Source organism: Gymnodraco acuticeps, unplaced genomic scaffold (genome assembly GCF_902827175.1).
Source record: "Gymnodraco acuticeps unplaced genomic scaffold, fGymAcu1.1, whole genome shotgun sequence".
NCBI classification, from domain to species: domain Eukaryota; kingdom Metazoa; phylum Chordata; class Actinopteri; order Perciformes; family Bathydraconidae; genus Gymnodraco; species Gymnodraco acuticeps.
This window is the reverse complement of record NW_022992239.1, coordinates 17979-41192: the sequence shown is the minus strand read 5'-3', so window position 1 is coordinate 41192 and position 23214 is coordinate 17979. Positions and strand designations below refer to the sequence as shown.

Below are 23214 nucleotides of genomic sequence, written 5' to 3'. Positions count from 1 at the left end.
CGACTTACAATAAGTACATTCGACCAGGAAGACACAACCTTGAAGAAAACAGAATCATATAAGTACATCAGGTTTCATAGAGCTAAACATTTCAAGTGCTACTCAACTGGCTTTAGGTAATCCAGTCCTTTATTGGTATATAAGTGCTTCGTTAATCGTTCTAACGCTCGAAGTGGAGTCGAAAGAGATGAGTTTTCAGTTTGCGCCGGAAGATGTGCAAGCTATCTGCCGTCCTGATGTCAATGGGGAGCTCATTCCACCATCTTGGAGCCAGGATAGCAAACCCACGTGTTTTCGCCGATGGGAACTTGGGTCCCCCTCGCAGCGAGGGCGCAACGAGTCGTTTGGCTGATGCAGAGCGTAGTGCACGTGCTGGGGTGTACGGTTTAACCATGTCCTGGATGTAGGAAGGGCCAGATCCATTCGCAGCATGGTAAGCAAGTACCAGTGTCTTGAAGTGGATTCTAGCAGTTATCGGAAGCCAGTGAAGGGAGCGGAGGAGCGGAGTGGTGTGGGAACATTTAGGAAGGTTGAAAACCAGACGAGCCGCTGCATTCTGGATGAGCTGCAGAGGTCGGATGGCACATGCAGGTAGACCAGCCAGGAGGGAGTTGCAGTAGTCTAGGCGTGAGATGACGAGAGCCTGGACCAGAACCTGAGTCGCTTTCTGAGTCAGCTGGGGACGTATCTTCCTGATGTTTTAAAGCGTGTATCTGCAGCAACGGGTTGTAGCAGCGATGTTTGCAGTGAAGGACAGGTTGTTATCTAGGGTCACACCCAGATTCCTTGCAGTCTGAGTCGGGGAAACAACTGAGGTGCCGATGTTGATTGTCAGGTCAAGAGTTGGACAATCTTTTCCCGGGAGGAAGAGCAGCTCAGTCTTGTCAAGGTTGAGCTTGAGGTGGTGAGCAGACATCCACTGAGAGATGTCAGCTAGACAAGCAGAGATGCGTGCGACGACCTGGGTCTCTGAGCGGGGAAAGGACAGAATTAATTGGGTGTCGTCAGCGTAGCAGTGGTAAGAAAAACCATGCGGGCTAATGACTGATCCGAGCGAGTTTGTGTACAGGGAGAAGAGGAGGGGACCAAGAACAGAGCCCTGAGGGACCCCCGTAGTTAATTGACAAGGGTCGGACTCAGACCCTCTCCAAGTCACCCTGTAGGTACGGTCTTTCAGGTATGAGGTGAGGAGGGAAAGTGCAGAGCCTGAAACTCCAAGTTTTTGGAGAGTGCGAAGGAGGATCTGATGATTCACCGTGATCACATGTTACCTGTAGTCTCATTTGATCACGTGTTACCTGTAGTCTCATGTGATCACGTGTTACCTGTAGTCTCATGTGATGATCACGTGTTACATGTAGTCTCATGTGATCACGTGTTACCTGTAGTCTCATGTGATCACATGTTACCTGTAGTCTCATCTGATGATCACGTGTTACCTGTAGTCTCATGTGATTACGTGTTACCTGTAGTCTCATGTGATGATCACATGTTACCTGTAGTCTCATGTGATGATCACGTGTTACCTGTAGTCTCATGTGATCACGTGTTACCTGTAGTCTCATGTGATCACGTGTTACCTGTAGTCTCATGTGATCACGTGTTACCTGTAGTCTCATGTGATCACGTGTTACCTGTAGTCTCATGTGATGATCACGTGTTACATGTAGTCTCATGTGATCACGTGTTACCTGTAGTCTCATGTGATCACATGTTACCTGTAGTCTCATCTGATGATCACGTGTTACCTGTAGTCTCATGTGATCACGTGTTACCTGTAGTCTCATGTGATGATCACATGTTACCTGTAGTCTCATGTGATGATCACGTGTTACCTGTAGTCTCATGTGATCACATGTTACCTGTAGTCTCATGTGATGATCACATATGACCTGTTCCAAAGAGAGAGAGAGAGAGAGAGGGAGAGGGGGAGGCTGGAGGGGGGGGGTTCCAGAGAGAGAGAGAGGGGGAGGCTGGAGGGGGGGGGGGGGGTTCCAGAGAGAGAGAGAGAGAGGAGAGAGGGGGAGGCTGGAGGGGGGGGGTTCCAGACAGAGAGAGAGAGGGGGCTGGAGGCTGGAGGGGGGGGGGGGTTCCAAAGAGAGAGAGAGGGGGAGGCTGGAGGGGGGGTTCCAGAGAGAGAGAGCGGGGAGGCTGGAGGGGGGGGGGTTCCAAAGAGAGAGAGAGGGGGAGGCTGGAGGGGGGGGGTTCAAAGAGAGAGAGAGAGGGGGAGGCTGGAGGGGGGGGTTCCAGAGAGAGAGAGAGAGGGGAGGCTGGAGGGGGGGGGGGGTTCCAGAGAGAGAGAGAGAGGAGGGGGAGGCTGGAGGGGGGGGGGGGTTCCAAAGAGAGAGAGAGGGGGAGGCTGGAGGGGGGGGGTTCCAAAGAGAGAGAGAGGGGGAGGCTGGAGGGGGGGGTTCCAAAGAGAGAGAGAGAGGGGGAGGCTGGAGGGGGGGGTTCCAGAGAGAGAGAGAGAGAGAGGGGGAGGCTGGAGGGGGGGGGGTTCCAAAGAGAGAGAGAGGGGGAGGCTGGAGGGGGGGGGGGTTCCAGAGAGAGAGAGAGAGAGAGGCTTTAATTGTGTCGTCTTTAACAGAAATATTACAATGTCTTTTTGAACTTATTCAGAAAATAAAGGTTCCATTAATTGTGATTTTAAACACATGAACTCTGTGTCTGCTGTTAATGTCATTTAACCTTGCAGTTAAAGAGCCCCAAAATAAAACATAAAACACTTGCGGCAACATTCGCCCATTCACGGACACAAGCGATCGTGACGAGAACTGATATCACGTGATGGAGCTTATTCAGCATTTAACAAAGCTTTGTTTGAGCATCAGAACCAACAGGAGAAATATGAGCTCCAACAAAGTCTCCGTTTCCTGTGGGTCAACGTGTTTTATAATAACTTCCATTATGAATTGAGGCGTGTGGCGCAGTGGGTAGAGCGTTGGTGTTTTCCGATCAAGGGAGCACAGGTTCAAACCCCACTGCAGTCAGCATGTCGTTGTGTCCCTGAGACGCTTCAAAGTGCTCCTGTGGGGATTGACCTCAGTGTCGAGTCTGTGAGTCGCTTTGGAGAAAAGCGTCTAACAAGTAATTCATACGTTTCACTTTACTCTTTTATTTCAGCTCCTGATGACGAGCCTCTGACAGGAAGTATGAAGACGAGTATCATCTTTAAGTGTGTGCGTGTATGTGTGTGTGTGTGTGTGGTAAACCCTCCTCGTCTTTATTGTATGTGAAATGTTTCCTTTTGTGTGTGTGAGACGGAGCTCTGCACACACACACACACACACACACACACACACACACACACACACACACACACACACACACACACACACACATTTGCATTTAAATAGCGACAACACCAGCATTCCAGGCGGAACACCGGCGGGTTTCCCAGATGTCACGGCAAAGTCAGATGGGCCAGCTGTCTCTCACACACACACACACACACACACACACACACACACACACACACACACACACACACACACACACACACTGTGGGTTTAAACACTGCTGTAGTTTAAACTGAGTGAATTCATGTTTTTAAGTCAGCTGTGTGTGTGTGTGTGTGTGTGTGTGTGTGTGTGTGTGTGTGTCTCACCTGATCATAATCTCAGTATTTAAACAGGACCCCCCCCCTCGTTACCTGCGGGCTGTCAGCCAATAGGAAACCCTGACAGGTTAAAGACAAAGCACTGTAACAGAAACTGAGTCTCATGAAGCTGCAATAATAATAATAAATAATAATAATAATAATAAAACATAATAATAATAATAATAATAATAATAAAACATAATAATAATAATAAAACATAATTATAATAAAAAATAATAAAAAAATTATAATAATAATACAAAATAATAATAATAATTAAAGTCTCTGATTTAAAACTCATTAATTATTATCTGAGTTTTTATTTATTTAAAATGTTTTAAAATGTATTTATTCTACTAAAATCATAGAAAAACAAGAACGTATAATTCATACACACAAATGAACAACATGAGTAGAAGCGGGAGCGCTCCCGTGCGTCATCATGAGCAGCAATATAATAATGGCATTTATTTAGTGAAAAACGTATAGAAATGAAGGAGCACAAATAAATAAAGAAAACTAATGAAAACTGGAAATAAATAAATAAAAGTTAGGGCAAGAACAAAGTAAATGCATATATAAATAACCAATACTTGTTAGCTGGAGTAATATGCAATATAATTGTTTGTACCTTTTGAATGGTTGATGACGAGTGACGCTTGGAAGCTCTGAGTGAAGTCCATTCCACGCTCTAACTGCGACTATGGACCAGCTGTGATTGGATGGTTGTTCGACAGGGCTTGCTACACAACCAGTTAGGATGCCTGGTTGGGTTTCTCCTGACTGTGCTTTGGAACTGCTTTTGAATGTGAGTAGGCATTTTGTTATGGGCGCATAATCAGTACTGTTTGAAGCTGAACTCTCTCAACACATTTGAGTAGATTGAGTTTTTTAAATATGGGAGTTGTGTGTTCATATTTACCACAGACTATTCGTAATACTTTTTTTTTAGATGTTATTATTCTTTGTAGATTTGTTGAGTACGTGTTTCCAAATATTTCGGAGCAGTAATAAAGGTAAGGGAGAAATAGACTGTTATCAAGAGTTCTGAGTATTTGTTCCTCCAGAATGTTCTTAGTACGATACAAAATACCTTTTTGACAGTTTAGTCTGTACATCATTTCTATGTTGCTTCCAGTTGAGTTTTTCATCAACAATGAGTCCTAAAAATGTACATGCACCAACTTTCTCTATCTCAGTATTGCAAATCCGTAACATGCAGTCATTTCCACTCAGACTTTGTGTTGAATAACATGTCATGTGTTTTGGCCACATTAAGGGATCATTTATTAACTGCAAACCAGTTACAGTATTTCTAATTCTGCATTCACAATTTTAACAAGATCACCAAGATGATGATGGGAGCAGAGAATGGTGGTATCATCGACACACAGAATTAATTTGAACATGTCGGAGGTGTTGATAATGTCATTCATATAAATCAGGAACAGTGTTGGACCTAACATTGATCCTTGAGGGACTCCACAAAGGAAGATTGTTTGATTTCGCCTCGTCTATGTCCACATATTGTAGCCTATTTATCAGATAACTCTTGACCCTTCTTTGGCTTGACCCCTTATGCCGTAATGCTCTAATGTGTGCAGCAGGATGGCTCACAGTGTCAGAAGCCTTTTTAAGGTCAATGAATATACCAGCTGTAATCTTTTGTTTCTCGATGTTGTTGGTCATTTCTTCAACCAGTTGAATTACTGCTGAAGAAGAAGAGTGATTCTTCTGGGGCACAGTGCATTAACTGTGCTGAGGAAGGACTCCAGGACTTTTGATAACTGTGGTTGTAAAGAAATCGGCCTATAATTATTAAAACTAGATTTATCACCAGATTTGAAAACTGGAATCACCTTCGATTTTCATTTCATTGGGAAAAATACCTTGTTGGAACGATGTACTGCATATATTTACTGGGGCTACAATGTTTGGTGCGACTTGTTTAACAATATTCAGACTAAGTCCTGAATAATCTCTGGGCTGTTTACTGTGTTGAGTATTAACAATATCAAGCAGTTCATTTTCTGTTACCGGGTTCAGGAACACTTTACGTGGAGCTGGACGGACTCGCCGGGTTGGGGCCACTTTCAGTAAGGAACTCATTAAAGCTATTTGCAACATCCTGTTCATTTAAAGGGTTAAATCATGTTTAATAAAGTGTTTGAATCCCAAATCAGACGTATTTAAACAATTTATTTTATTTTTCTGCCTCTAAAGTTGATAGTTTTTAGTTTATAGATGCTATCTTGATATCTTCTAATTACACCCAACCCTTTATCGACTTGTTTACATGTTATTATTTACTCGGTTTCATTTCATTTGACTTTTTGTCTTTATTATTTTCTTCATTATTTTGTTTCCACTTTTTTAAATCTAATGAACTCTATCATTTTATAACTCTTTAAATATATTTTATTTTACACGTATTCTGAAGTCTTTGAGTTGTATTGTTTTATTCATTCTGCGTCTCCCCGCTGCAGGTTCTAAGAAAAACAGAACGTCGACCTTCAGAGTGTGTGTGTGTGTGTGAGAGTGTGGGTGTGTGTGTGTGAGAGTGTTCGGGGACTCCTCTGGTCCCAGCAGTGTGTGTGTGTGAGGACAGAGCGCCCTCCAGAGGACAGAGTGTGTGGTGATCATGTTCCTCTTGTTCTGAATTAAATAAGGAGCTCCAACGAGCCGTGCAGGACAGAGAGTGAATACACAGACGCCACAGAGAGGCTGTGAGAAACCAATGTGAGTTTGGAACATTGAACAATGTACATCTATTCTAGTCGACCTCAACAATGGAACTATGATCAGTAGAAATGGCCATGACATGGGACCTTTAGTATATTTAGATAGATATGTTTATTATCTCTTTCTTACTCTGAAATGTTTTAGAGCTAAACTCTATAAAGTGAACTCATGAAGGTTACAGGAGGCTGGGTTCAAGTTAGGGTTTCATTGAGTATTAACTGAGTGTATTAAAGAGTACTCAGGTGAGTTACCTCAGATCAGAGCTGTGTTCGCTCAGTGTGTTCTGTCAGGCTGTGTTCCCTGAGTACAGTCTGTCAGGCTGTGGCTCCCTCAGTGTGGTCTGTCAGGCTGTGTTCCCTCAGTGATATCTTTCAGGCTGTGGTCCCTCAGTGTTGTCTGTCAGGCTGTGTTCCCTCAGTGTTGTCTTTCAGGCTATGGTCCCTCAGTACGGTCTGTCAGGCTGTGGTTCTCTGCAGACGCTCGTTAGAGTCGTTGAAGTTGCTAATTGAAGCTGACGCATCCGTAATTAATTAGCGAGGAGGTTAACGAGGCTCTTTGAGTCGTGGCCCTCTTCCTCAGGGCTTTTATTGTGAAGGGGCTGGGACCGTTGACGTAGAGGAAACTGAAAATAATAACAATAAACTAATATATAGCTCTTTATACTAAAGAAAGGTGATTTAATTAACCTGTTAAGCCCCAAAGACCCCGTCAGGCTCGGGGCTTAACAGGTTAACGAGAAAACATAGAAACGATTGATAATAAGCATCCTTTAAAGTCAGAGGAGTCTCCCCCTGCTAGACAAACTGCGCCAACACACAACCAAACATTTACTGGAGGATTAAACAACTTTGATTAATATTAAATAACCAGAATCCACTTTATGGATTAATAAGAAATAGTAGAAACCAATATCAGCTGATCGGCAGCGACACAATGTCATCTGAACCCCCTTTAATCTGTGTGTGTGTCAGTGTGTCTGTGTTTCAGTGTGTGTGTGTGTCTGTGTTTCAGTGTGTGTGTGTGTGTGTGTCAGTGTGTGTGTGTCTGTGTTTCAGTGTGTGTGTCTGTGTTTCAGTCTGTGTGTCAGTGTGTCTGTGTTTCAGTGTGTGTATGTGTGTGTCTGTGTTTCAGTGTGTGTGTCTGTGTTTCAGTCTGTGTGTCAGTGTGTCTGTGTTTCAGTGTGTGTGTGTCTGTGTTTCAGTGTGTGTGTGTCTGTGTTTCAGTGTGTGTGTGTGTGTTTCAGTGTGTGTGTCTGTGTTTCAGTGTGTGTGTCTGTGTTTCAGTCTGTGTGTCAGTGTGTCTGTGTTTCAGTGTGTGTGTGTGTGTGTCTGTGTTTCAGTGTGTGTGTCTGTGTTTCAGTCTGTGTGTCAGTGTGTCTGTGTTTCAGTGTGTGTGTGTGTCTGTGTTTCAGTGTGTGTGTGTCTGTGTTTCAGTGTGTGTGTCTGTGTTTCAGTCTGTGTGTCAGTGTGTCTGTGTTTCAGTGTGTGTGTCTGTGTTTCAGTCTGTGTGTCAGTGTGTCTGTGTTTCAGTGTGTGTGTGTCTGTGTTTCAGTCTGTGTGTCAGTGTGTCTGTGTTTCAGTCTGTGTGTCAGTGTGTGTGTGTGTCTGTGTTTCAGTGTGTGTGTGTGTCTGTGTTTCAGTGTGTGTGTGTCTGTGTTTCAGTGTGTGTGTCTGTGTTTCAGTCTGTGTGTCAGTGTGTCTGTGTTTCAGTGTGTGTGTGTGTCTGTGTTTCAGTGTGTGTGTGTGTCTGTGTTTCAGTGTGTGTGTCTGTGTTTCAGTCTGTGTGTCTGTGTTTCAGTGTGTGTGTGTGTGTGTCTGTGTTTCAGTGTGTGTGTGTCTGTGTTTCAGTGTGTGTGTCTGTGTTTCAGTCTGTGTGTCAGTGTGTCTGTGTTTAGTGTGTGTGTGTGTCTGTGTTTCAGTGTGTGTGTCTGTTTCAGTCTGTGTGTCAGTGTGTCTGTGTTTCAGTGTGTCTGTGTTTCAGTCTGTGTGTCAGTGTGTCTGTGTTTCAGTGTGTCTGTGTTTCAGTGTGTCTGTGTTTCAGTGTGTCTGTGTTTCAGTGTGTGTCTGTGTTTCAGTGTGTGTGTCAGTGTGTGTGTGTTTCAGTCTGTGTGTCAGTGTGTGTGTCTGTGTTTCAGTGTGTGTGTGTCTGTGTTTCAGTGTGTGTGTCTGTGTTTCAGTGTGTGTGTGTGTCTGTGTTTCAGTGTGTATGTGTCTGTGTTTCAGTGTGTGTGTGTCTGTGTGTCAGTGTGTGTGTCTGTGTTTCAGTGTGTGTGTGTGTCGGTGTGTCTGTGTGTGTGTCGGTGTGTGTGTCAGTGTGTGTGTCGGTGTGTGTATCAGTGTGTGTGTGTCTGTCTGTGTGTGTGTCGGTGTGTCAGTGTGTCGGTGTGTCAGTGTGTGTGTCTGTGTGTGTCGGTGTGTCAGTGTGTGTGTCCCCGTGATCAGTGTGTGTGTGTCAGTGTGTGTCTGTCAGTGTGTGTGTCTGTGTGTGTCAGGTGTCAGTGTGTGTGTGTGTCGGTGTGTCTGTATGTGTGTCAGTGTGTGTGTGTCTGTGTGTGTCGGTGTGTGTGTCTGTCAGTGTGTGTCTGTGTGTGTGTGTCAGTGGTCAGTGTGTGTGTCAGTGTGTGTCTGTCAGTGTGTGTGTGTGTCTGTGTCAGCGTGTGTGTCTGTGTGTGTGTGTGTTATATAAGTGTGTAATCTGAGACAGTCCTCAGCAGCAGCTGACTTGGGGAACGAGGCTCCTACACAATAAAGTGTTACATAAACATCAATATGAGTGAATAACTAACAAACATTAAAAACTATAAATATTAGACTTTTATTTTGAAAGGACACACAAAAAGGAACAGTCATTCAATTCCTGTTTACAGCTGGTGATGCTAGCAGCCGGCTAGCAAAATTCAATGGCATTTATCATGTGTGTTAGCAACAAGCTAGCTGCTGAAATGATGCGTTCAGGGCACGTCGGATAACAAAATCTAATGATTTAAAGTAAGCATCAAATATTTACTCCTCGGTTCAAAGGTACAAGTTAGTTATAAAAAGTTTGACGTGACCTGAAGGCATCGTCTCTCCCTGTCACACGCCAGAGGCCTGTACTACGAAGCAGGATGTTCTCTTAGCGGCTAACTTCAGGGTAACTCAGGGTTTCCGGTCCTACGAAGCTGGTTCTCTTCTTAGCGGGCTAGATCTCCATGGTAACTGATGCTGAGCGGCTAACCTGGTCGGGAGCAGGTTAGGTTGCAGGCTAAGAGCTCAACTCAGTGAAAGCACCGCCTGCTGACCAATCAGAGCTCAGTGTGCAGAGTTTAAAGCGATCAAGTCATATTACAGGAGAAAGGAAATACAGAAAAGCTGCCGTTGCCGGAAAGACGGCCGGCAACAATCAGCGACTGTGTGAACGTGAACATGAATAGAATATCAGCTCCATCTTCAGAGCAATCTGACTATTATAACATTAGCGTTAAGAAAGCTTACTGAAATATCTGCCACAACATCAGTAACCGGATCAGAGTCACATTAAGTACAGTCCATATCACTTCATAATGTATCATCTCCTGATCTGAGTCAGCTGAGTCGTATCTGGCCGTGCAACACTCACAGCGTCACAGACTGGATGCAGAAGCATTATTTGAAGCAACACATTAAGTTGAGGAAACACTGGAGTCAAATGTAATGAAAGTCAGATGGTGTCTTAGACGGGCAGTGATATCATAAAGCTGTTAATGTACGCATTCAAACACTTGTTCTGTTCCCAGCTGTGTTCACCTTGCAGGTGCAGCTCTGTGGCTTTGATCCTGGATCAAGTGTTTAAGTCATGGATGTTTAAACTTTAACTTCTTCATATGTCTAATATTATAGTTGACTTTTCATTCAGGAAGTATGACGCTGCGCTGTCAGTGCGCTTGTCTGTGATTGGTCGAATGCTCCAGATACCACCCCTCTCATGTGAACACCTAGCTAGATAGGACACGGCTGGCTTGAGCGATCCACTTGATAACCCGCGTCGTAGGACCGTTTAGCGAGAGCGCGTATGTTTTGGATTAGGCCAACCGGCTAACTCAAACATATCCAGGTTAGGTTGAATCAGCTTCGTAGTACAGGCCTCTGGTACACTTACAACAACAACAACAACAACAGTTTTATTGTTGTTAATATCAACACTCTGGGTAATACAGGCTTTTATTTTGGTGGGTTTAAAAAGGAACTAATAGGAAGTGCAAGCAGCAGTTACCACGACAACCTGAAGCTAATTAAAGTTGGCAGTTAGCTGAGGAGCTAATGCTAATGGCTTCATTCAAAAAGTTTCACTGAGGCATTGTGGGAGATGTGGGCGGGGACAGCAGGAGGTGTGCTGGCTAATGATTGGCTGGTTTAACGCTAACTTCATAAAGTGCAGACAGGTAACACACAGGTAACACACACACACACACACACACACACACACACACACACACACACACACACACAGGTAACACACACAGGTAACACACACACAGGTCTGTAAGATGGTCTGTATGATGGTCTAAAGTGCAGTTTCCTGGTTTCCCTGAACCAATCAGTGAGGAGCTCCTGCAGGTATGGGCGGGGCTAAGCTGTGATCGGATTGGTTGATTTGTCCTGTGATGGTGATGACAGACAGTTCTTATGTTTTGATAATTTACTCGTCAGGCCTTGAACACCTCGCGGGTCTTTGGGTCAAATAAAGCCCTGATTGAGGACTCTGGACCCCATTCTGGTCCCTGGTGAAGGTCTGGAGGTCTCTGGAGGACTCTGGACCCCCTGCTCGTCCCTAGTGAAGGTCTGGAGGACTCTGGACCCCCTGCTCGTCCTTTGTGAAGGTCTGGAGGTCTCTGGAGGACTCTGGAGCCCCTGCTCGTCCCTGGTGAAGGTCTGGAGGACTCTGGACCCCCTGCTGGTCCCTGGTGAAGGTCTGGAGGTCTCTGGACCCCCTGCTGGTCCCTGGTGAAGAGAACCAGATGATCCGGGTCAGGTTCTGATGGGCAGCGGGTTCCTTGGAGAACCAGATGAACCGGGTCAGGTTCTGATGGGCAGCGGGTCTCTAACCGGGGATGGAGACGTGGAACTCTTTTAAAGTCTTTCAGACAGACTTAAGGTAATTCAGTGAGGGCGGCTAAAGTGCTAAAGAGCTAACGTGCTAAAGAGCTAATGTGCTAAAGAGCTAATGTGCTAAAGTGTCTGGTGGTAGAGCGAGGATCTGCGGTGGGTTCCTCAGAGGTTCTCAAAGGGTTCTCAGTGGGTCCTCTGGCCCTCGTTGGGTGTGATAATAAACCCAGTTCTCACCAGTAGGGGGCGCTGGTCTCCACGCTGCCACAGCTCTGCCAGAGGAAGACCCCCGTAGAGGTTCTGGGACTGCCGAACGGGTCAATCTGGTCCCGCTGTTTCTGGTTCTGGATCTGCAGCCCGGGGATCTCCTGGTTCTCCCCGGGACTCGGGTCCACCAGCCGGTAGTTGTTCCCCTGGTTGTTGTCCCAGAAGGTTCCCTCCGGAGTGTGGTACTGGACGCAGAACTCGACCCGGTCTTTTGGGTGCAGAACCTCCGGTACGCAGACGCAGAAGGAGAAGGTGTTGGTGTCGGGGGAACCGTACACCTGGTTCAGGTACGAACACGGAACGTCCTGGAAGCAGCGCCAAGAGTCGAAGGTGATCCGAACCCACACGTTCTTCTGGAAGCAGAGGTTCTGCACCTGAACGGTTCCCGAGAGCAGGCGCTCCTGCAGAGAACACGTCTCCAGAACCACCTGCTGGGCCTTCAGACGGTTCCTCAGTTCCAGATAGTCTGCTACCGGCGGGGTGAAGTCCAGAACCAGAGCCGGAGAACCGTCTGCTGAGAGAGGAACAGGAAACAGTCAGGATTCACTTCACTGATTCTAGAGGAGAAACAGAACCGTGGTTCTGGAACAAGAATAAAAACCCTACGATAAGTGATGACTGACAGGCTGCTCACAACAACAACAATAACAACAACAATAACAACAAAGATGGAGTGAAGTAGAAACATGTCAACTCGATTTTGACAAGATAACAACTGGTGACTTCTAGAATTGTGTGAGTAACATTGTGTTTTTAGACTTCTCTGTTTCAGTGTGTGTACTCTGTATCAATGCTCTGTAGTTGATCTGACTGGAATTGTGTTTTTAAATCTCAAAACTGCTACAGCATCTGTCAGGCAGAAACTTGGGACAAGTCATTTGACTGAAACCTTAAAAGTGAACTAACTGACTGCTAGGGTTAACTTTGATTTAAACATTTGTAGAATACTAAGAGCTTTATTGAGTAGGTGTAACTGTATTAAGGGTTAAACTCATAACTTTATAACTTAGGGTTTCATGTCATTGTAAAACCATTGGGCCACTGAAAAGACACAATAGCAACTCAGGAGGAAGCCAGTCTAGATTTCCTTTTGACTCAACACTTTAACTTCTGGTCACTTTCCAAACAGTCTCAAGGAGGCAAGAGTAAACCCTCTCCTAAAGAAACCCACTCTCAACCCGTCAGATGTTATAAACTACAGGCCTGTCTCTCTCCTCCCGTTCCTGTCTAAATCACTTGAACGCGCTGTCTTTAAACAACTCTCCTGTTATCTCAATCAGAACAACCTTCTGGATCAGCACCAGTCTGGTTTCAAGGCAGGTCACTCCACAGAAACTGCTCTCATTGCTGTCACGGAGGAACTGCACACTGCCAAAACTGCATCCCTCTCCTCTGTCATCATCCTGTTGGACCTGTCTGCTGCATTCGACACGGTGAATCATCAGATCCTCCTTCGCACTCTCCAAAAACTTGGAGTTTCAGGCTCTGCACTTTCCCTCCTCACCTCATACCTGAAAGACCGTACCTACAGGGTAACTTGGAGAGGGTCGGAGTCCGACCCTTGTCAATTAACTACAGGGGTCCCTCGGGGCTCTGTTCTCGGTCCCCTCCTCTTCTCCCTGTACACAAACTCGCTCGGATCAGTCATTAGCCCGCATGGTTTTTCATACCACCGCTACGCTGACGACACCCAATTAATTCTGTCCTTTCCCCGCTCAGAGACCCAGGTCGTCGCACGCATCTCTGCTTGTCTAGCTGACATCTCTCAGTGGATGTCTGCTCATCACCTCAAGCTCAACCTTGACAAGACTGAGCTGCTCTTCCTTCCGGGAAAAGATTGTCCCACTCTTGACCTAACAATCAACATCGGCACCTCAGTTGTTTCCCCGACTCAGACTGCAAGGAATCTGGGTGTGACCCTAGATAACAACCTGTCCTTCACTGCAAACATCGCTGCTACAACCCGCTGCTGCAGATACATGCTTTACAACATCAGGAGGATACGTCCACAGCTGACTCAGAAAGCCACGCAGGTTCTGGTCCAGGCTCTCGTCATCTCACGCCTAGACTACTGCAACTCCCTCCTGGCTGGTCTACCTGCATGTGCCATCCGACCTCTACAGCTCATCCAGAATGCAGCGGCTCGTCTGGTCTTCAACCTTCCTAAATGTGACATGCTCTATCGAAATCAGTCGGAAGTCGCAACGGCTCATTTCAAAATAAACGTGGATTTACGTAAAAAACAATTTTTTCGGGGTTCGGGTGTTTTATTTGATTTTAAACAAACAAAGTCTTAGCTTTCAGAATATGAAACTTTTATTTCCAAAATCCCACGATAAATACATGTTTGAAGCTTGTAAAGGGACGAAGACAGGCACCTCTCACTCGCAAGCTGCTCTTCCGCAGCGCCTCCCTCCGGCTGACATTATGAATGTAAGAGTATAGTAATCATAGATAACACGGCAGGGTCCGTTACAGTTTGTTTTCATCTGAATTCAATTAAACAAAGTCTTGGCTTTCAGAATATTAAACTTGTTCAGATGATAAATACAACTTTGAAGCTTCGGCATAATTACAAGCGGAGAACGGAGTAACTTGACGTCACAGCAGGCATACACAGCCGGTGTTTCTCGTGAGGGGTTTCCCCGGGAAACAAACACTACACACACACACACACACACACACACACACACACACACACACACACACACACACACACACACACACACACACACACACACACACACACACACACACACACACACACACACACACACACACACACACACACACACACACACACACACACACACACACACACACACACACACACTACACACACACACACACACACACCCACACACCCACACACACACACACCACACACACACACACACACACACACACACACACACACACACACACACACACACACACACACACACACACACACACACACAATATCTTCCCTCCGTAGTATTTTGATCATTTGCTAATAACCAATCAGATCGATGGATTCCAGAGAAGAGAAAACTTTGAAGGCTTTTTTCTCAAAATGATGACTCGGTGACAGTCATTATATAATGTGACATATTTAGCTTAATATTTGGAGTACAAAAACAATCCTGATATCATTAGAAAGCTAGGAATATCCTCTTTCCAGCAGTGTATACAACTCAAAATGTGTCTTCGGGTCAATGCGACTGATTTCGATAGAGCAGGTCACAAATGCTCCCACACCACTCCGCTCCTCCGCTCCCTTCACTGGCTTCCGGTAACTGCTAGAATCCACTTCAAGACACTGGTACTTGCTTACCATGCTGCGAATGGATCTGGCCCTTCCTACATCCAGGACATGGTTAAACCGTACACCCCAGCACGTGCACTCCGCTCTGCATCAGCCAAACAGCTCGCTGCACCCGCACTGCGAAGGGGACCCAAGTTGCCATCAGCAGAAACACGTGGGTTTGCTGTCCTGGCTCCAAGATGGTGGAATGAGCTCCCCATTGACATCAGGACGGCAGAAAGCTTACACACCTTCCAGACTGAAAACTCATCTCTTTCGACTCCACATCGAGCGATAGAATTATTAACAAAGCACTTATATACTAATAAAGGACTGGCTTACCTAAAGCCAGTTGAGTAGCACTTGAAATGTTTGGCTCTATGAAACCTGATGTACTTTATGATTCTGTTTTCTTCAAGGTTGTGTCTTCCTGGTCGAACGCACTTATTGTAAGTCGCTTTGGATAAAAGCGTCAGCTAAATGTAATGTAACGTAATGTAATGTAATGTAATGTCAACACAGGTCCTGGTTCTCACCTGTCCTGTCTCTCAGGTCCTGGTTTTCACCTGTCCTGTCTCTCAGGTCCTGGTTCTCACCTGTCCTGTCTCTCAGGTCCTGGTTTTCACCTGTCCTGTCTCTCAGGTCCTGGTTCTCACCTGTCCTGTCTCTCAGGTCCTGGTTCTCACCTGTCCTGTCTCTCAGGTCCTGGTTCTCACCTGTCCTGTCTCTCAGATGCTGGTTCTCAACTGTCCTGTCTCTCAGCTTCAGGTCCTGGTTCTCCGTTAGCAGCTGGTCCTCGTCCTCGTTATAAACGTGGACGTTAGCGAGAGCCAGACCCCGAGAGTCCGCGAAAACAACGTTCCTCTTCTTTTTCAGACAGACCGCTGACCTCCTGGTTACCGTGGTGTTAGTGCAGGCGTCGCCGTGGAGACCGGAGGACAGGCAGGGCCTCAGCGGGGAACAGTGTTCTAACAGGAAGGAACCCAGAGGAGGAGAACCGGCCAGACAGAATCTCATCGCCATGTCCACTGGCATCATGTGAGACAGAGCCCCCTGGAGAAACCTGCAGTACAAAGACAGAGAACAGGGTCCAGAACCGTAAAGAGACAGAACAGGGTTCAGAACCCTGCAGTCACAGAAAAGGGTTCAGAACCCTGCAGACACAGAAAAGGGTTCAGAACCCTGCAGTCAGCATGTCATTGTGCTCCTGTGGGGATTGTCCACAGTATGGAGTATGTTAGTCGCTTTGGATAAAAGCGTTTAACAAGTGACATGTAATAATAACAAAGAACAGGGTTCAGTTGGAGAACCCTAAAGACACAGAACAGGGTTCAGTTGGAGAACCCTAAAGACACAGAACAGGGTTCAGGTGCAGCACAGAACCCTAAAGAGAGAACCGGTTCTGATGGTTCTATGTAAATGACCTCATGAAGCTGCAGGTCTCTGGAGTGTTTTGAGGGTTCTGCGCTCAGTGGACAGGGAACCAGCTTCAGGTTCTTAATAAATACACTTTATAGAACCGTTCTCTGACTTAGTTTTAATATTAAAAAATTAGGGCTGTCAAACGATTACAATTTTTAATCAGATTAATCACAGCTTAAAAAATAATTAATCATGATTAATCACCATTCGAACTATGTCCAAAATATGCCATTTCTTTATGTATATTGTTGTGGGAATGGAAAGATAAATGAAAGAAGGCGGATATATCCATTTAACATACAGTATCTATGTTTATTATAACATTTTTCTGCGTGTCAAAATGAAAGACAACCCACACACCTATCAATCATCAAACCGTGGGGTCTTAATTCATTACGTGTTGATTTCTATCAACGGGGGAGTACTTCAGGAAAGTCGACAGAGGGGGGGGGGGCGGCTAGTGGAGTACTTCGTGACCATAGAGTGTGAACGTTGTGATCAGCTGTTTTAGCGCAGTTCTCCAGTGAAGGAGGGGAGTCTCCCTCCGCAGCCGGTTGGCGTAGTTTTGGCACAATTCCGTTGTACAGACCGACGTTAACAGCAGCCCTGTCTGTGCACACGGAGACCGACTCTGTCGTCCGGTGATCTAACCGCCTTCTGGAAAAGCTTCACAAGTACGTCGATACGCAAATGCGCTTTGTGACACAAGTGACGGTATGCATTTCAGATTACGCACATAACCTGCGTACCAGTTATGTGCACCCCTGTACTACAGCAAAAGTATTCTCCGTCGGGACTTCCTGCAACAACACCACGCCGTTATCAAAGATGTTCTATTGAGAAGACGATCACTACGTGACAAAAGTTTTCAAAACCGTAGCTACTGAAATCAATCTTACTAACTGCTGTCTGTGCAATTTACTCCGCGCGAGTTAAAGTTGGCAGACTTTATTTTATTTTGCTTCTTTTAACATCATTGTTCATGGTGGGGCTAAGCCATTTCTTGGTATGGGTGTAGCCTACCCCAGCCATACCCTGGCGCTGCCACTGGTGGCACGTATGGGGCGGGCCATTCTGCACATGCGTTAAATGCGTTAAATATTTTAACGCAATTAATTCAAAAACTTTGATTAAAATACTTTGACTGCCAGCATATATATATATATATTAGGGACGGGACTTTAACGCGTTAATTAAGATTAATTAATTACACAACAATTAACGCGTTAAAAAAATTAACGCATTTTAATCGCACTTATTTTTGCACCGCGGAACGTTTCTCACTGGATGAGTTTCAGGCGTACCGATTATACTGGAGCACCAACTAATGTTCATGACTTCAGACAACAACAAACCACAGTGAACAACAGTGGGAAATGTTTTAAAAAACGGACGGATGGAAGCGTCGATAAGAGCACGGTTGTGTGCAAATTATGCAAAAAGGAATTCGCATATCACCGCAGCACATCAAGCCTCAAGTATCACCTCAATGCAAAACATATAGCAGCTAGCGTGGAAGCTAGCGTGGACGTTAGCCTCTTTTATCGCGTTCACACCAAAAAGAGCCGGTACTAAAATTAGTTCATGAGAACCTTTTTACCCCCACGAAAGTCCCTGCTAGAGAGCAGAGAGCTGCTAGAGAGCAGGGACTTTCGTACGGCTCTCTTGTGAGAAAAGAGCTGTATTTCTGATTGGCTGGGCGGATTGCAAACCACGCCCCGTAAAACTCCCAAAAAGTTTTGTGAAGCCGCCATTTTATTATCCTCGTATTAGCATTATTAGCATTAGCCCAGCGCAGAAACGCAGAGAGACTAACTTATGGCAACACAAAATAAAACATGGGAGCGGTGGAGATGAGGAGGTGTCGGCGTTCTGGCGATTTACTCGGAAGGCTGCTGGGACTCCCAGCAGCTTCTAATGAAGCCAGTCCCCAACTCCGGGGACTTCCGGCCGGGGACTCCGGGTGGCAGTATACGCCGTGAAGTGGTTTGCGGCCTGCCAGTAAACCCAAAGCAGAAGAAGAAGAAGTGACGTCAGCGGCTTAATTTGACTAATCCACCCCCAGGTTCAAAGAGTTCTCATGAACTAAATTCTCATGAACCTTTGTGGGAAAAGTACTGCGGTGTGAATGCGCCTAATGGTATACTAAAATCCATGTGAAAAAAATTGCTTCTCACTGTTCTTAGGTCAAATATTTATATGTGATTAAAAATGCGATTAATTTCGATTAATTAATTACAAAGACTCTAATTAATTAGATTAATTTTTTTAATCGAGTCCCGGCCCTAATATATATATATATATATATATATATATATATATATCAGGGATTCCGTTAGCCGGTAATTACCGTTTTTTAGCTGGTAACATTTATTAAAAACCGGTAAATTCAAAACCTGCCGGTCAAAATGTCCGGTAATAATTAGGGATGCTCCGATCGATTGGCCGCCAATCATTATCGGCCGATATACATAGATATATATTACTACAGCATGATGAGGTCCATGATGCAGTAATATATATATATATATATATATATTAGGGGTGTAACGGTATCGGTTCACGGTTCGGACGTCACGGTTCGGCACATGCAGTCACACGGCGAATGCGCCTTTTTTTACGACTTGGAAAAAAGTCTGTCACTCAGGGCAGTATTACACTATATATAATCCAGGGGGCGGTATTGCGCCTAAAAGCCAGCCGCCCGTAAATAACAAATGAAGAACAAGAACAAAACACAACAAAATGAACACAATACACGAAGAAGAAAAGTTAGTAGCTATGGCGAGTTCACACAACACACAGGAGCTAGAAGACCCACCTGCTTCTTTTAAATCAGCTGTGGGAACATTTCGGGTTCCCTGTGGACTACAACAATGATGGGGTGCGAGTTGTGGATCGGACGAGGACGGTGTGTCGGCGTTGTTCGACAGCAGTGCGGTATGCTAGTGGAAACACGTCAAACATGCTCAATCACATCCGAGTCAGTCTCAGTCCCAGCGAGAGGGTTTTCTCGACGGCAGGTGACAGTTACCGCCAACAGATCTGCCCTCACTGCTGACAACGTAGACTAACTCATCTTTCTGAAGAACAACTTGAAAATAGAGTAAAGCTTGAGTACCTTTATTTAGGCATAATGGCCTCACACACTCACAAGTTAATTGCACATGTTAGACATTGCTCCTAAAGGTACAGATTTTATTTTATATTTAGAATTGTATTTATTTTATATGTTGACATCAGGAGATGTTATACAGTTCTGTATTGCCTTTTATTGATTGTGATTGAAACACTTTCTTATTATTTATTTTAATATTTTCAAGACATTCTTTTTAGTTGTACAGCTTATTTAACCTTTTAGATTTTCGAATTTGTTCATGGTCAGTTTCTGGCATCCCTAATATATATATATATATATATATATATATATATATATATATATTAGGGATGCACGATATTGGTTTTTTTGAAACCGATACCGATAACTTCCTGCTTCTCAAGACCGATACCGATACCGATAATAAAAAAAATGTACGCCACTAATTATTTTAATGCGATTAACGCATGTGTATTTTTTTTCCTCGGCCGCCCCGTAGTTTCAGAGCGCATCGAGTTTAAAATACCATCTACAAGCTGATGCTGACAGCCCCGCTCCTGCTGCCTGCTTGTGGCAGACCACACTTCCACGCTCACCGGCAGGCACCGACTGGCCATCGGGAGGACCGGGAGGGTGTGTATGTGTGGCTCGAGCGAGCGAGAGAGAGACCTTACGTGCATTGTTGTTGTTAGCATCTGGTGCTAGCTAGCTGCGCTAACGGATATAAGGAGCTGTTTAAATGAAAACAGAGGAGCGACATTTCGCCACAACTGCGCCGAGCACTTGACTTCATGCAGGAAGCCAGACAGTCAGCAGGGATAGTGCGCAACATGATTGCAGCGTCCAGGCAGCTCCGGTTCGAGCATATGCCTTGAGTTGCACATAGCTCCAACGCCCATACCACCGACGACATGTTTGTTTACTGTCCTGGCTTCACGAGTTAGGGAGCGCTGGATTTGTGAAAAACTCCCCTCTTCCTAAACCACTAATACCACAGTACTGGCAAAACGGGAGGAGCCGAATAAAAACAAGCGCCCCTCATCCCAATCCACCCACACCGCAGTATTTTATTTATGTTTTACCCAAAAAATATATTGTATATTATTGGGGCTATTAATACTGGTATCGGGTTTATCGGGATGACGTCATAATTCCTAATATCGGGCCGATAATTATCGTGCATCCCTAATATATATATATATATATATATAGTACTGCAGTATTCTCCTCTTTACTCCGCGTTATAACCACAGATGATATTCCTAAATAAAGATTATATTTATTTACTTTCTCATACAATTATAGCTATGTATTGGGCAGTTTAGGAAAGCACCTGATAAACTGTTGTTGTTGTTGTTGTTCAAACAACAACACAAATAAATACAGCATGAAATACTTTAGACAGACATTTATAACCGGTTGAGCCCTTTATAAAGATCTGAGACCTTAAAGCAGGAAGAAAATAAGAATGGACATTATAATGATGAATACAGTCGTGCTGCTGCTCAGAGTTGGGGGTAGGATGTATTTATAATCTGATGCTCAGACTGCATAGGTTAGGGTTAGCATAGGCTAAAGTGCTGCTGCTGACCCTAACCATCAGACTGCATCAGATTATAACAACATCTCATAAATCAATAAAGAGGGTAAATACAGCAGCAGTGGCGCAGTTACCTGATGTTCATCTAAACTTTGTTTCTGCAGAACCTGCAGAACCCAGAGAAACTCTGCAGGACTTCCCGGTGCAGAAGCCTCCCGGTGCGGAACCTAGAACCTGCAGAACCCGCTTCTTCTTCGTCTTTTTTTGTTCACTTTGTTTTATTTCCGTCACATTCTGCAGCCATTTTAAGCAGAGAAGCCGTTGCTCCACAAGCCCCGCCCCCACAGAGGACAGCAGCAAATCAGCGCTCAGCTGCGTCAGCTGCTCACCCCTTGGCCAATCAGAGAGAAGCTAGCGGTCCAGCCGTGACGTAAGGATGAGGAGCACTGGGATAAAAAGCCCTGAGACTTGACTGGCAGGCACTTTTTATTTGAATCACTAGTTATATTTAAAACTTTCAAAACTGTGATCAAATGAAACACATAAAACATGACCTGTTTCTACTTCGCAAACTAACATTACATATGAAAGTAAAACTCAGATTGAATCGAGTGTATTTATTTAGAAAAGAGGTTTGTGTTTCAGGTTCACCTGAGTCCTGTCAGACCGCACTGAGGGCTCCCCCTTTCTGCAACAGGACCACAGCTTCTCTCTGGGTTCTCTCTGGGTTCTGCAGAACCTGGCTGGAACCAGAGTCACGTGAGCCAGATGCACAGGACGACTCTCAGATCAATTCATGTTCTTCCCTTTTGAGAAATGATAGTAAAGTGCAAAGAAAGCTGGGTTTGAGGACTAAAACCACCAGACTCAGAGACAGCTTCATCCCACAGGCCCAGGTGGGGGGGCAACACAGGGCACCAGGTGCACACAATCAACAGCAACAGACATAACGGGAAGGGGAACACTTTTCAACATAAAACCAGCAAACAGAGACAGACAACCTAAAACACACACTCTCTGATGACCTGCAAAAAGCAAATGAGCTGAATGACTTTTTCATGAGATTTGAAACCCAGGACTTCTCCTCTGAATGTACAGACATCTTAGAGACAATCTCTGCTACTGAACAGGACGCTGATTGACCCTTTAAAGGTCCCATCACTTTTTAAACACACCTGTACTAAGAAGGCCACAGGGCCAGATGGCATCTCTGCATTCCTTCTCAAGACATTTGCAGAAGAACTGACATCAGCATGGTGTCCCATATTTCAAACATCTGTTGATCTTCACACCATCCCCACCCTCTGGAAAAAATCAATAATAAAACCTGTCCCCAAAAAACCTTGTCCAAAGGTAAACAATGATTGTAGGCCTGTTGCATTGACATCCATTGTCCTGACATGTTTTGAGAGGATCATGGTGCCGCTGCTAAAGAAAGAGGTTGATGTACATTTAGACCCTTTTCAGATTGCCTACAAGCAAGGGCATGGCACAGACGATGCTCTAAATAGCATCACACACCTGGTCACACCTGGAAGACCCTAAGGCATATGTACGCCTACTGTTTGTGGATTTCAGCTCGGCTTTTAACACACTGCAGCCTCACATCTTGCTTCAACAACGGATAAAGATCAGTATAAATCCTTTTATCTTGAAATGGTATTTCTCGTTTTTAACCAATCGCACTCAGCATGTCAGGGTCAACAATGCCCTCTCAGAGCCCACGACCATCAGTACAGGAGCCCCCCAGGTGTGAGCTCCCCGGTCCTCTTCACACTGTACACAAACGACTGTACGAGAATCCACCCGGAGAATTATATCATCAAATTCTCAGATGATACAGCCATCCTTGGCTTAATGCACAAAGGCAGCAGTTCATCGGCTTATCACTCTGAAATAGAGAGATTTGTGCAGTGGTGTGATTTTAACCATCTAGTGCTGAATGTGAAGAAGACTGAGGAGATGGTGTGGGACCCAAAGGCAGTGGGTGACCTTAGGCCGGTGGTTATCCACAATGAACCCATAACTCAGCTCCTATAAGTACCTTGGTGTCCATCTAGATAATACACTCAGCTGGAAGGCGCATGTTCAAGGTCTGTGCTCTAGACTTCAACAGCGATTGTACTTTCTGCGTCGACTCCGGGCTTTCGGAGTCGACCAGAAGTTCATGTTACTGTTCTATCATGCAGTGTTGGA

The 23214-nt window shown here is 45.1% G+C and overlaps 1 protein-coding gene and 1 long non-coding RNA gene across 14 annotated transcripts; one reads left to right on the top strand and one right to left on the bottom strand.

The window, feature by feature from the left end:
- Positions 1-11105: 11105 nt before the first annotated feature.
- Positions 11106-21688, bottom strand: LOC117539943 (protein phosphatase 1 regulatory subunit 3C-like). 13 transcript variants are annotated; one of them, XM_034206300.1, is made up of 3 exons: positions 21153-21688; positions 15496-16022; positions 11106-12187 (listed from the first exon to the last, which is right to left on the bottom strand). In XM_034206300.1, the coding sequence occupies exons 1-3, from the start codon at positions 21161-21163 to the stop codon at positions 11640-11642; spliced, it is 1086 nt and encodes a 361-aa protein (XP_034062191.1). In that variant the 5' UTR covers positions 21164-21688; the 3' UTR covers positions 11106-11639. The 13 variants fall into 13 exon arrangements, with proteins under 13 accessions (XP_034062191.1, XP_034062192.1, XP_034062194.1 ...); XM_034206301.1 differs by having other exon boundaries at positions 11106-12184; XM_034206303.1 differs by having other exon boundaries at positions 15556-16022.
- LOC117539944 lies at positions 15855-22667 on the top strand. The gene is made up of 3 exons (XR_004568096.1): positions 15855-15997; positions 21183-21448; positions 21664-22667. It is a non-coding gene; the product is annotated as an uncharacterized LOC117539944 (long non-coding RNA).
- Positions 22668-23214: the final 547 nt, after the last annotated feature.

Coding starts and splice junctions, on each gene's coding strand:
- LOC117539943 (XM_034206300.1), bottom strand. Junction 12,188..15,495: donor GGACCTGAGAGACAGGACAG/GTGAGAACCAGG, acceptor TTCCTCTCTCAG/CAGACGGTTCTCCGGCTCTG.